The sequence below is a fragment of the Rosa rugosa genome, chromosome 5 (assembly GCF_958449725.1).
Source record: "Rosa rugosa chromosome 5, drRosRugo1.1, whole genome shotgun sequence".
NCBI lineage: Eukaryota > Viridiplantae > Streptophyta > Magnoliopsida > Rosales > Rosaceae > Rosa > Rosa rugosa.
In genome coordinates this window covers 55251007-55264283 of record NC_084824.1, presented here as the reverse complement: position 1 = coordinate 55264283, position 13277 = coordinate 55251007, and the positions used below count along the sequence as shown (strand labels likewise).

The following is a 13277-nucleotide window of genomic DNA, read 5'->3' as shown; positions in this document are numbered from 1 at the left end:
ATTGTCATTTCTTGTTAAATTGTGTATGTGGGAACAAAAATCTGTTGCTGGAGTAATTGAGATCATTTTTGCTCATTTTGGGGCTTTGGGTCAAGGACCCTATTTTTCATAGGGAGCTTCTATGCATACCTTCAAAATTGGCATTTGCACCTATCTCTTTTTTCAAGTAATAGTTAACTTTGTCAACTGATATTAAATTACCAATAAAGACACAAAAGAGGGAAAAAAGAGTTTATTTTTAAATTTTTTTTTTTTTTAAACCATGTTGAATGCACTAACCACCATTCAATATAGCCTTGGTCTTTGGTTAACCTCTGATCTTACATTTTGCACCCAACACCGATTTGGTTTGCTTGTTTTAGTTAGTAGCTCTTTACTTGTTTTTTTTATTTCCGCTCACATGTACATGTTCATAAGTTAGGACCGCAACTTAGAGAAGCTAGCATAGTAGAGATTTCACAACTCTTTCGATAGGCTAGGGTATGATTGACATTTGGTCAGATACCTGGCTTAGAATCTCAGCAATAAGAGGAACCTATCATCCTAGCGGTTATACCACAATAGAAAACAGAGGTATATGTAAAAGATGATTACTGACAAGGAAATTAACAAAATGATGAATCTTCTATGAAATCTCACTGAAAAATGACTGTAATATCACTCTAATATCAAATGTCAATCATAATCTGTCTCAGTTCATTTATATCTATATTAGAGGGACAAGTAATGCTATGGTGTTTTAATCTAACTGTGTAAACAACTCACTTATGCTATATCCATATATTCCAACAAAGAAGGATGCCACTAGCAAATCTTATGGAGGCTGGGGAGTTGTACTCATTCATCTAGCTGTTGATTTGTTTTTCACTCCAGCTTCCATCTTGCTTTTGTTTAGTTTAACATCGACTGTACATATATAAATCTCGTTTTCTTTCTTTTTACTTGTTTCCACAATGGAAATGTCACTACCAGAGTAAATGAGAAAGCAAGAAGAAGTAGATGAGGTAATGATGAAGAAGAACACAATAACAGAAAATGGTCTTTTACATTGAGTAATTTGGAGGTATGAATAAAACCTGAAAAATAGAAGGTCTTTTATTGATTTTATTGGACGATGAGCATATTGTGGGAAAATTAGAGAGGTATAGATAGGAAATTGGTTATTTGTAAAAGTAAGTTGGAGATCTATTAAGTGGGGAGGTCCAAATGCCAATTTTGGAGGTATGAATAGAAGCTCCCTTTTTAATAATGGATGGCAAAAGTAAACTTTTCGAAACTTGAGGCCTCCAAGCTTTTCGGAGTGACCTTGGCAGAAACCTAGGGTTTCGTACGTTGGCGGCGGTGAACTTGCATTCCCCAGATCAAGCACCGGCAGGGCTCCAGCGAGAGGGCGGCGAGGTGACAGGAAAGGCGACAGTGCAGGTGTGGTGAGAGTTGCGATCGGTGCCGGAGGTGTCTTTTGATCACGGTGAGGATTGGTTCAAGGTAGTCATGTCGGTCAGCGAGGCTTCTAGAGGCAGCTTAAAGGTTCTTGATCAGTGCTTCCCAAAAGTGGTTGATGGTGGATATATATGGCAGAGATTCTAAGGTGAAAGTCGCAGTCGGGTTGTAGAGAAGCAGCGGGGACCTTTTGTGTTGTGGGTCGGGTCAGGAGTTGCTTTGCAGATCACGACGATGGTGGAGACCCGAGGCCGGCTGCCGGAGAAGTGATGGAGCGCCACCCCCTGGTGGCTCCAACTTGATCTCTCTGAAGGAAGAAGGGAGGGAGATGGGTTATGGGTCGTGGGCCTTTGTCTGGCTGGGCTGCAGCCTTGTAGCCTGGCTACGGTAACCTTTTTCCTTTGCTTGATTTGGTATGGGCTAGTGGAGAGTGGCATGGCTTTTTTATATATATATTTTTTTTGAAAAATTGAGCTATGCTCAACATTTACCCTATTTGTGCTTGATTGTTGCTGTTTGTTGTTTGATGAGTGGCAATGTACACCAATGAAGGTCTTAGGCGTCAATACTTGTCAAGTTGGTTGCTCTGATTTAGGGTTGGATAGGTGTGGGGGTGTTATGAGGAATTTTCGAATTCCTCTAACTTTGCCGAGAGAGGTTGTTATATTAATAGAACCTCATTCCGTTCTCCTAAAAAAAAAAAAAAATAATAATGGATGGCAATTTTGAGTATTAATAATATTTTTGACACTAACATTTTGCTCTATTTTTATCGAGTTTTTGTACACCACCAAGTCGATCACATTGAGATGATGACCTAAAAGATTAAGGTAACAACCTTAGACCGGGGGATAAAAATTTGCTAACTTGAGTGGGTATTTCCCTACTCATTTAAGTGTCTTATTCCTTTAATGCGGTGATATAAACGTCATCTTTTTGAGAAAATTTTAAGTGCTACCGTCAAACCAGCTAGGATTGCCAGCTGGTCTGACGCCCCAGTAATGTTTTGACACGTGGACTTTTGCATTACACAAATATTACACAAATAAAAGTCAGTTTTTCAGTTCTTTTGTGAAAGGACCCTTTTGGGTCTTCGTTATCATCGATATGGGTTTTCTGTCAATGGCTACTGTGATGCATATCCTCATGTTGCTTATCCATTAATTCAGGTTTCTTTTGCAAATTTGGTGGAAGCAATTGGAATCTGGTTCTTTGACCAATTGGAATTGGATGCGCAGCTTTGGAGTTAAGGCTTTAAACAATATAATTAAACTGGATTTGGTGAAACTTTACATCTATAAGTGAATGAATTTAAATCTTATTGATTGGATTCTTGTTTGTTTATCAAATACCAATCAACACTCGTATATCCCTACTGTTAATTTCTATATTGGATCAACTTCTGGAGTTATATTTGACAATTTATCGTCGATCTCATGCGATGTATTGGTACGAATCCCGTAAAGAATAGATTTCGGTGTTGTTGGTCACAACAGCCATTGCTAAATGTATGACTGTTTCAAGATGATTTTGAGGAGAACTAGATATTCATCGCGACCTGGTGTTGAAAAGGGAATAAAAATCTGGAAGTTGGAAGATGACGATAAACAAAGCAGAAAGAGAAAGTCTAAAACTGTCTTTCTACAAATATTACTAGCAGGGCCCACCCATTATGTGTGTGGAGAAGTTAAATGTAGTGAGAAAACTTTTCGTACAACTACCACATTTTCTGCTATTTTTTTCATTCTTTTGTTTTCTATATTACAATTTACTATATTATTCCTATTGATTAATTACATTTCATAGTTTTTTAATATAAAAAGATTAAATTGGTAAATAAAATTCAGTTTTGGAGAGCAAAATCTCTTCTCTTAATAATAGTATAAATAAATAAATTAAATATTTATTGAGTCCACGTGTCAAAACATTACTGGGGCGTCAGACCAACTGGCCATTCTAGCTGGTTTGACGGTAGCACCTAAAAATTTCTCTATCTTTTTAGCAAAACCAAACTAGATTCTAATCATGCTTTGCTAGTTACGATAATGGAAGTTTGGCACATGAGACATTTTTACGATATTGATCATACCACCATAAATGAACACTTATCTTCAGTTTAAAATAAATTGACAGTGCTAGATAAGGGGGAAATTATATGTAAAATAACAAAATGCTTCCCATGCACAAAGAATACACTTTTCTCTTCGTTTGCATGAAGATTGAAGAAGACATTCTTAGATTGAGCTAGAAATTGCAGGATTAAAGAGGAAAGAAGAATAAAACTCCAAAATAAGGAAATAGCTAACGTAGTTAATCAGCAGTAAATTAATTCATTCCTTTCTGCAGTTGCAGCAGAAACTCGTGAGTTAATTAGCTAGTGACCGCCGCCACCTCCGAATCCAGCTCCACCACCGAAGCCAGCCCCAGCACCAGCACCAAAACCACCTCCGCCACCTCCACCAAACCCACCACCTCCTCCGCCCCCTACTCCACCACCAGCTCCAAACCCTCCTCCAGCACCGGCTCCACCACCAACTCCTCCACCACCCCCAAACCCACCCCCTCCACCAGCACCACCTCCAACACCTCCTCCAGCCCCGCCACCTGCACCACCGCCAAAGCCTCCACCTGCACCACCTCCTCCAGCTCCACCGCCAAGGCCACCACCTCCTCCAGCTCCACCACCGGCTCCAGCACCGCCACCGTGGCCAAGTCCACCTCCTCCACCTAGACCCCCACCATGTCCAAGTCCACCTCTGCCACCTAGACCCCCACCGTGGCCAAGTCCACCTCCGCCGCCTAAACCTCCACCAGCACCTCCGCCTAAACCACCTCCAGCTCCTCCGCCTAAACCGCCTCCTGCACCTCCACCGCCTCCCAACCCACCTCCAGCACCTCCCCCTAGACCACCCCCTCCTCCAAGGCCACCGCCACCTCCTAACCCACCTCCTGCGCCACCGCCAAGCCCACCTGAGCCTCCTAGACCGCCGCCAAGTCCACCTCGAGGAAATCTTCCATGCTTAAACCCCTTCCTATAAATCCCATGCCCTAGGCCACCTTCTCCACCAATGCCTCCACCTAGGCCTCCTCCCTTAACAAAATGCGGGACTGGGCGCTTAAAAAACAAGTGTTTATCGTCCTTAACCTTAGGATCTTCATCACCCACAACCGAATCGCTCACAAGAAACACACACAGGAGAGCCACCACAACACAGCCAGCTGAAATGTTGACCCTCATTGTTAATTATCAGAGCAGAGCTCACTAGTAATTCAGTGCAAAAGCTATTGCAATGAGGTTAGGGTTTATATAGTGAAACGAGTAAGAGGCAGGTTAGATTAATTTAATAGGTTAAAAGTGGATTGAAGGAGATCGAGGTCCACTACTAGGTACAATAATATTGAGCCTATCTGCCCAGAACACCCGTTCTCCTTTTCTGAAGCCTATTGCTTCTTCATCCTGAATAAATCTCTGTTGGAGAATAAAATCATTTCCCAACAAGAAATCTGAGCCTTGGCCTTCAGATTGCCAGACATTATGGATGATAAATGTTCCTCCACCAATGGTGATATGAACATTTTTTGCTACTTTATTCATGGTGAGATGACTTCCATCAAATGTGACACCAGTAGCAGTTCTTTTCTTATCTTCTTTCTAGAGTTCTTCTGGAATTGCAAATCTTTTTGCAACTGTAAATCCTGATCCATTATCTACAAAGGCATGTAGATGATATTTTTTGTGATCAGGGAATTTTAGTCCAATCTCTATGTAGTTGCTGTATCTACTCGTAGAGACGACTTTCGATTGTTGAAGCTCATTTTCCTGAGCTTGTTCCTTTGGAATGAATGGTTTACATTCTTCTGGAACAATTTCTGGTGGTTCAACCAGTTCAATATCTTCATCGATTTTTTCTTCCTTTATTTTTGAGGAAGATGGTTCCATGATTTCTTGGAACAAAGTTTCTACCTTTTTCTCTGTTTGCTCAGAGAAATATTCTTCATATTCTTGTTCAACCAATTGGCTGACAAGGCCATTCTTGGTTTTTCTTCTTGCTTCAGCTATGAAGCATTCTTTGTGATAAGTCTTTTTTGACTCTTCACAAAACATAGGGAGACCATCATTTTCGTGACATAAGCAGTAGTCACAAACGAATGTACCAGGGTTCACCTGATAAGAAGACATTAAGGATTATGTCTTGCTTTCTTCCCAGTTTTTGATTTTCAAAACGTTTATTTGTCTGGATTCGAAGTACTCTACTTCAGAATCTGTCTCAGACTCAGATGATTCTTCTTCTTCAGACCAGGCAGAGTAAACTGACCTGTTGTCTTCTTCATCATCAGAATAGGCTATTTCGTAGCCTTTCATGTTTGCAGTTTCTACTATATGCTCATATTCTTCAAAGAGAGCTTTAGTAGATCTTTTACCCTTTTCCGGGCATTCATTGGCATAGTGCCCTTCAGCTTTACATAACCAACATCTGCAAGCTTTCTTGCTTGGTTGTTTATGTTGATGAGTATTCTTCTTTTTCTTGAAGAATTTCTTTTTAGGATTTTCATCCTGTTGTTTCTTGTAATTGAAACTTTTCTTGAATTTCCAATCTTTTTTCTGATTACTCTTTTTGAATTTTTTTAGAGTAATATTTTTCTTTCCTTTTTCTGTGGAATTTGGATTCATGACATCCCCAGTTGGTTGGCATATCCAGTATTCCATAGCAGAAATTTTCAACTCATTTGAGTTGTTTCTTGGCCATCTTAACTCTAAGATTGGCTTTGCATTGTTCTTTTAGTAATTGCCGGATTCTGTCGGCAATTCCTCCAACCGAAAATCTTTCAATTGGTTTTTCAGCTATGCTTTCTCTCACAGCTGTTCTCCATGGTTCAGGGAGTTTCCTGTGCAACAGGTTGACTAGATCAGTATTTTCTAGTTCACCAATCGTACGGTAATATTCTTGAAACTACTCCAGTGAGAGTAGTTTCAAAGTACATCTGAAGATCAGGAGCTTCAAATTTTCCAAGGGTAAGAGCAGAGGCCATCATCAGGCTGTCTACCCATTGGTCAAGAGTTTTTCTCTTGTCTAGAGCTTTGTCTAGATCTAGCCAGATACCATAATTAGAAATCGGTACTCTGAGTATCTTGTCCTCTGGGACAAATCTTTGAGAATTTCTTTCTCCATTTCTGCCCGTAGGGGCTTTCTGTATAGGGAGTTTCAGTTTTCCCTTTTCTCTAATGATGAAAGTTTTGGAGCTTTCTCCTTGTTCCATTTCAATATCTTGATAGGGAAGAGTTTTCTTTCCTTTCCTGGATTGAAAATTTTCATTTCTTCGATTAGTTTTTCTAATCGTTCAGGATTTTCGCAGAATTCTGCTTCTTCATAGAGATCATAGAGCTTTTGTGCTCTAAGCATATTAACTGGTCTGTTTAGATCAGCTTCCAGTTCTTCTTCAGTTATAGACTCTGATGGTTCTTCAGAGTTTTTTGTACCACTCACACTAGCTTCCCTAGTGCTGTAGCTTCTTCTAAGAAGATTTTTGTTTATCCTGATGTTCTCAGGACAGACATCACTTTTTTTGTGATTGTCAAAATTTAGACTGATTTCTCCAGTCTTTCTACTTTCATAAATTTTAGCTTTTGCACTTTCTGCTGGTAGCTTCGGACCTGAAAGTAGAGGTGGCAAACCGGCCGACCCGGCCCATTTTAAGAGGGCCTAGTCGTGCTTCGTGCCGTGCTTGTGCCGGCCCATTTATTATCGTGCCGGGCTCTTGCCGGCCCATTTACTTAAACATTAAGCCCAGCCCATGGCCCGAGCCCATATCGTGCCGGGCTGTGCTCGTGCCGGGTCAATAACGGGCCGTGCTCGTGTCTACCCACTATAAAGCACAATTTTAAAATCTTAATTTGAACAAATAAAAATTAATTTTATTTAACTATTTAGAAAATTAAAATAAATTAAGTTCTACAACGTTTTTCTTAATCTTAGCTTTTTAAGATTAGATTTCTAATAATTTTTTATATTCCACTATAAGAAAGAAAGAAAAAAAAACTCAAAATATATTGTTTTTAGTATATTATTGTGAGATTAATCTTTATTAATATAATGAAGATTTAGTATCTATTATTCTTTCCTTCATTCTATAGTTGTATTATTATGAGATTAGTCTTTATTAATAAATATATATTTAATATTTAGAAAAAATACTTATGTCAAAACAAGGATATAATGTTTTGTTTCATTATTTTGACAATATAAAAGAAAGCATTGGTGGAATTGTCATGAGATTTTAATAAAAATGTCTCATATTCAAATCTCATCATTGTAGTTTTTAAATATTTTTAAAAACAAAATGAAATTTTGTGTTTATAACGGGCCGGCCCACAATATGTCGTGCTCAAGCCGTGCCGGGCCCATTACGGTCTCGGGCCGGGCCGGGCCAATGGGCCAATATTCTTAGGCCCAGCCCAACCCGTTATTCTAACGTGCTCGGGTCGTGTCGGGCTACTAACGGGCTTGGGCCGTGCCGGGCCGCTTTTAAGCATGCCGGGCCCGTGCCGTGCTCGTGCTTAGTGGCCCGTTTGCCACCTCTACCTGAAAGTTTCCATTCAATAGGGAAAGTTACTTCATTCCAAATAACCTTGTGAATCTGTTGTGAATGGTTCTTCTGACTGGTGAGGAATCCAGTAGTAAGACCAGGGATATTTGATATCTATGTCTTTGGCTCTACTGTAGTACTCATCAGTTTGTAGTATATTCTGTATACTATTGCGAGTTCTTGCATATCATTTTTCATAGATATGCCATCTGTCTTGACTCTCAGTCTTAGACAGTGAGCTGCATCTTTCAAGCTGGTTGAGAAGTTTGGAAAGCAGTTGAAATAAGCCACTTGATTGCATAAAGATGCTTCAAGGGTTCCCAAAAGACTAGCTTGAAAATCTGTTAGTATATTGTCTTGCAAGACACATAGAACTGAACAGTTTATTCCTTCTCGAGCAAGTAATTTTATGCCGACTTGGACTGCTCCAATGTGCATAAATTGATACTTTTTTGTTCTTGCTCTGGCAACTTCTTCAGGAGTGATCAGTAGTAGATTTGTTTCTCCTGTTGTGGAGGGGGTTGTAAATTCCAGTAATTTGAAATGATGGCTATCCATCAGGTCAAATGTTCCCCTTTTGTAGATTTGTTTGAAATCTAGCTTTGGAATTGAGGCATTTTTTACCTCATACTCGATTTCGTTGTATTCGAACTCTTCAGCATTTAAGAGTTGTACTTCTTTCTTTTTCCGGAAGATGCTCATCATATTGACATCTCGAGTTTCTTTCGGATTTTCATACCGAATACTAGTAGAACTAGTTGAGGGATCCAGAAAAATCATGTTTGGAACAGGATTCTTTTCTGGTCTTTCTAATGGTTTGATCCATTAGCTTTCTTTGTTTTTACTGTAGGCACTTTCTTGTCCTTCAGTATATTTTTCATAGAATCCAGCGTTTTTTTGCTGTTCATTGGTTTTTCTACTAACACTTGTTAGTTTTTTTTCTTCCGTTTTTGGAAGTTTTTTGATATAATCCAGTTTGTTTTCCAATTTTTCTAATTGATGGATTATAATAGGAATTTTTTCTAGATGCTCTTGATATCTAGATATTTCTTTCTGCGATATTTTTCATCAGAGGATTTTAATAGAGAATTCAGTCTCTCTATTATCAAATCAGACATTGTCCCCATTGGGGATTCCCCTGCTGAGCTCTTTACAAGCTCTGATACCAGTGATTTGCGGATCTAACCAATGCTCAAATAATCAAGAGGTTTTTGTTCCTCTTCCAGAACATATAAGAGATTATCAATATCTTGTTCTAATTTATAGATTCTAGTTTGAAGTCTATAGATGATATCCCAGTAGTTGGGGGTTTCTCTATTAAGACTTTCTCTATAATCTCTCAATTTTCTCAATTTTTCTCTTTCCTTTTGCAATTCTTTGCTAGTATTTTTACAGATAGCATTCAACTCAAGTCTGTCAACGATCGAAATTCTGAATAGTAAAGCGTATTGTTTATCTTTGAAATAGAGGATGATTGTAACATCTGCATATATATTCAAACAAATAAAACTCTGATGGGCCCACCACGTTTCAACAAAACTGACTTTTAAGCAAATAATGAAATAGACAGCAAAGAAATCAAACTGACAAGGACAACAAGGAAGGATACTACTGGTAGGAGTTTTGATAAGACGGGTAGGTAGGAATAAAAGGGAGAAAAAGATGTGTAAAGAGGAAGAAAAATAAGACACTGGGGTGTATGAGAAGTATTCTCAGGGATTTGGGGTGTATAAGCATTAACCCTTTAATTTTTTGTCTGTTTAGGCATGTCCAACAGATTGGTTGTATGTTTCTACTTTCAGCCCATTGGGCTAGCTGTGGGTCAGCTTAATTGATCCCTTTTGTCCAAAAAAAAAAAAAAAAAAACAGCATAGAGAAAGAGGGTCCTGTGTGATTGCTTCCATCTTCAGAGCTTCATATCGGTCGCCAGTTTTACCTTCTAAAGTTTCAGACTCAGGTTAGAGTAGTTCCGGGCTTTTTTTTTGTTTTTTTCGTATTTGGAATCGAATATGCGACATTGTTTTTTCTATTTTGGATTTCATTTCGGGGATTTTGTAGGGGTTTATTGAGGCTTTTATGGCTTCAAGCTTCGCAAAGCTTTCATTTTTGAACACTCTATATTGGTTTGTATGATATTCTGCTGATGCTGTTACTTGAAACTTGAAAGCTTTCATTTATTGAGCTATGTTACTGTTCATTGACTGAAAACGGGATTGGAGTGTCAAATTGATTTACTAAATGGTTCGAATTTGTTGTTTTTGGTTTTCTAGTACATTCAGTTTTGCTTTCTGATTTCTGGGTAGACCTGCATCATAGTTAGAAGGGATGCAGAATCTTCAGCAAAATATAGTAATGTGTGTTAAAATGCAGTGTATTTGATCGATTCTGGAGTCTTAATCTGATTGATGAGGTTCGTCCTAGTATTCTTTTCGATTTTTGTCAGATTAGGGGCGCACTTTATCTGTAAAATATATGTGTGTACTGTATATTGATGTGCATAATATACACAAACAGCAAGAAGTGTGTTTGTTTGTACACTTAGGTGGTGTGTGTTGATGGCTTTATCTCTGCATTTCATTTCTTTTACAGATGGATACACAACGACGATGGGACGAGTTAAACCCTGACTGTTTACTAAACGTGTTTAGAAGACTTGGAATGGAGGAACTGCTCTATGATGTCCCATTCGTGTGCAAGTCATGGCATAGAGCAAGCCACAATCCATCATGTTGGCAATCTCTCATTTTTCCAGACATTGATCATAATGCTGTTGACGAAGATGAGAATATCAAATATGATGCTTCCTCTGCGGACAATGAGTCCAAACCTCAGAGTTTTGGTGCTTTCTATGACAGATTCATGCATGAATATCAAATTGACAGCGGTCGTTTCTCAATCGGTGGTATTATAAAGGTTGTCATCAAGCGCAGCAACGGACTTCCTACCGTTCTTAAGCTACCTCAAAACTCCACAGAAGAAGTTCTTACGTCTGTTTCAGATGTGTAAGTTTTCTCCGAACCAGACATGTATTCTTTGTAGATTGCATCTTTCCATGAAGTAAGTTTCCATTTCCCCCACAAATACTTCATGGTATACTACTGTCGGTTGCAGGTGTCCTGGACTTAAGTTTTTGTCTCTATCGTGTGACTACAAGTTCTCAATCCTTTCAAAGTACTCCCTCGCAGTTCAGGAACTGATTACGAATTGTACAAATTTGGAGACATTGTCATTGGAAAGCAGCTGCCACCGCTACCGCAACCAGAGATTTAATCATGTTGCACTCCTGGTACAGATCAGCATTCACTGCAAGAATGTTGTAGATTTGCGCGTGTCGAATTCCCAGATATGTAAATATGGGACATTCTCGATTGCCACCTTGCTGCCTAAAATAAAGTACTTGAGCTTTAGGAAGTGTGACATTGATCAAAAAGATCTCATCAGCTTACTGCTGAGGTGCAAAGAGCTAGTGCTTTTGGATATGAGAGATTGTGTAGGTTTTAAGGTTGACGATGAAATATCTAAGCTTGCTTCTCATATTAGCACATTTGTGTATTAAGTGTTCTGTAGACGCAGTTGTCAGCTATCAATTGAACATGATTGAATTGATGGAGACATAACTCAGGACTGATGTTAGATTTTGGTTTTGTATTGCAATTGAAGATGTAACAGGTTCCTCTGTTATGTCATCGGATATGTATCAATATGTATCAATTTGATATTTCTCTGTGACATCTCTGACTACATTTGTGAGCAAAAAGTGTGTGTGAGTACAGATCCTTTGTGTACTGTGACAATAGAAGATTACTTTCATTTTATTTCAAGGGGATTAGTGTGATTCTGGCCATTTTGCATCTATCCCATGGAAGCATTCCACATCTGACTTATTTCCTCTGGATATTTAATGGAGTATTGATCTGCAAAATTAAATAAGGACATTGGCACTTTGGCAGAGGTGTTTAGGTAATTGAATGACAAAGACTGTTGAGCTAACTGATGAAGGATGAAGAGAATTTGTAAAGACAGAAATGAAAAATTAGAGTCTATGGTATGTTTGGTACATTGGAATAAGACGATATTAATCAATTTTCTTAGTAAATTGGTATTACAATAACTTCTTGCTGGTGATTCCTCTTTTATTATAAGGACGAAATTCTCATTTGCAGTTTACACTCATTCCTGTTGTCTAATTTGTTGGATCTATTTCTCTACAGATTAGTGGTGTTTTCCCTTTGCAGTTGGCTCATTTTCTTGTACTAAATGGATCAACGAAGATGGGAGGAGTTGAACAATGACTGCTTGGTGAATTGCTCGAAAAACTTGGAATGGAATCGCTACTCTTTGGTGTCTCATTTGTGTGCAAGTCCTGGCACAAAGCAAGCCTCAACTCTTCATGCTGGCAATGCCTCATTTTCCCAGACTTTGAACCTTGTCTTTTCAGTGTTGACGCTGAACGTTAGCCCAAGGGTTTTGGTCCCTTTTACGATAGGTTTGTGCAGGATTATCAAATAGATAAGGATCGATTCTCCATTGATGCTTTTGTTAAAGTTTGTCGTGAACCGTAGCAATGGAAAGGCTACTGTTCTCAAGCTACCTTGATTCACTACTGAAACAACATTAAAATATGTTTCAGATGTGTTAGCTTTAGTTATCAGTACTAATTTGATCTTTATTTTTCTAAATTTGAAAGTAGCAAGCATTTTTTTTATGTTAATCTGGTACCAATATTTGCAGGTGTCCTGGCCTTAAGTCTTTGTGTTTGCCAGATGATTTAGTTCTTTTCAAGCATTCTCGGATGATTCCAGAATTAATTGGAAAGTGGAAAAATTTGGAGTCCTTGTCATTGGGAAGAAACTTGCAGAAAGTTATTGACCAGATGCATTATGAGAACATGTCCTTGAATTAAAGTTTTGAAGCATTGTTGGCATCTGATACGAACAGCTGGCTTAGCACTGTGGATGAAATTCTAATGCAGATCGACCGTCACTGCAAGAATTTGTTTTCATGCCTTCATTGGTAAAGTTGAGACACTGATAATCGTGAACTTGTTTCCAAACCTGAAGTACTCGAGCTTCAGAAAGTCTTACATTTACTGGGATAAACTTGTTACATTTCTGCGCGGCTGCAAAGAGCTTGTCGAGTTGGATCTGAGGGATTGCAAAGGTTTCGAAGAGGGTGATGAGTTCATATCAACACTTGCTTATGCTAAGATTAGTAAGTTCTTGTGTCAGGGTTTCGTTGGCTATTCTCCATTT

General features: G+C 38.8%; 2 protein-coding genes across 2 annotated transcripts; one reads left to right on the top strand and one right to left on the bottom strand.

The window, feature by feature from the left end:
- Nucleotides 1-3580: 3580 nt before the first annotated feature.
- Nucleotides 3581-4703, bottom strand: LOC133713026 (glycine-rich protein 23-like). The gene has a single exon (XM_062139149.1). It carries the CDS (start codon nt 4676-4678, stop codon nt 3815-3817), a length of 864 nt encoding a protein of 287 aa, XP_061995133.1. The 5' UTR covers nt 4679-4703; the 3' UTR covers nt 3581-3814.
- Nucleotides 4704-9854: 5151 nt separating this feature from the next.
- LOC133710713 (F-box protein FBW2-like) lies at nt 9855-11846 on the top strand. The gene is made up of 3 exons (XM_062136849.1): nt 9855-9982; nt 10615-11027; nt 11137-11846. The coding sequence occupies exons 2-3, from the start codon at nt 10615-10617 to the stop codon at nt 11579-11581; spliced, it is 858 nt and encodes a 285-aa protein (XP_061992833.1). The 5' UTR covers nt 9855-9982; the 3' UTR covers nt 11582-11846.
- Nucleotides 11847-13277: the final 1431 nt, after the last annotated feature.

What these genes read in the sequence shown, in the direction of transcription:
- LOC133710713 (XM_062136849.1), top strand. Translation starts at nt 10,615, where the DNA reads ATGGATACACAACGACGATGGGACGAGTTAAACCCTGACTGTTTACTA. An exon ending in CTTACGTCTGTTTCAGATGT is followed by an intron (nt 11,028 to 11,136) that starts GTAAGTTTTCTC and finishes TGTCGGTTGCAG; the next exon opens with GTGTCCTGGACTTAAGTTTT.
- LOC133713026 (XM_062139149.1), bottom strand. Translation starts at nt 4,678, where the DNA reads ATGAGGGTCAACATTTCAGCTGGCTGTGTTGTGGTGGCTCTCCTGTGT.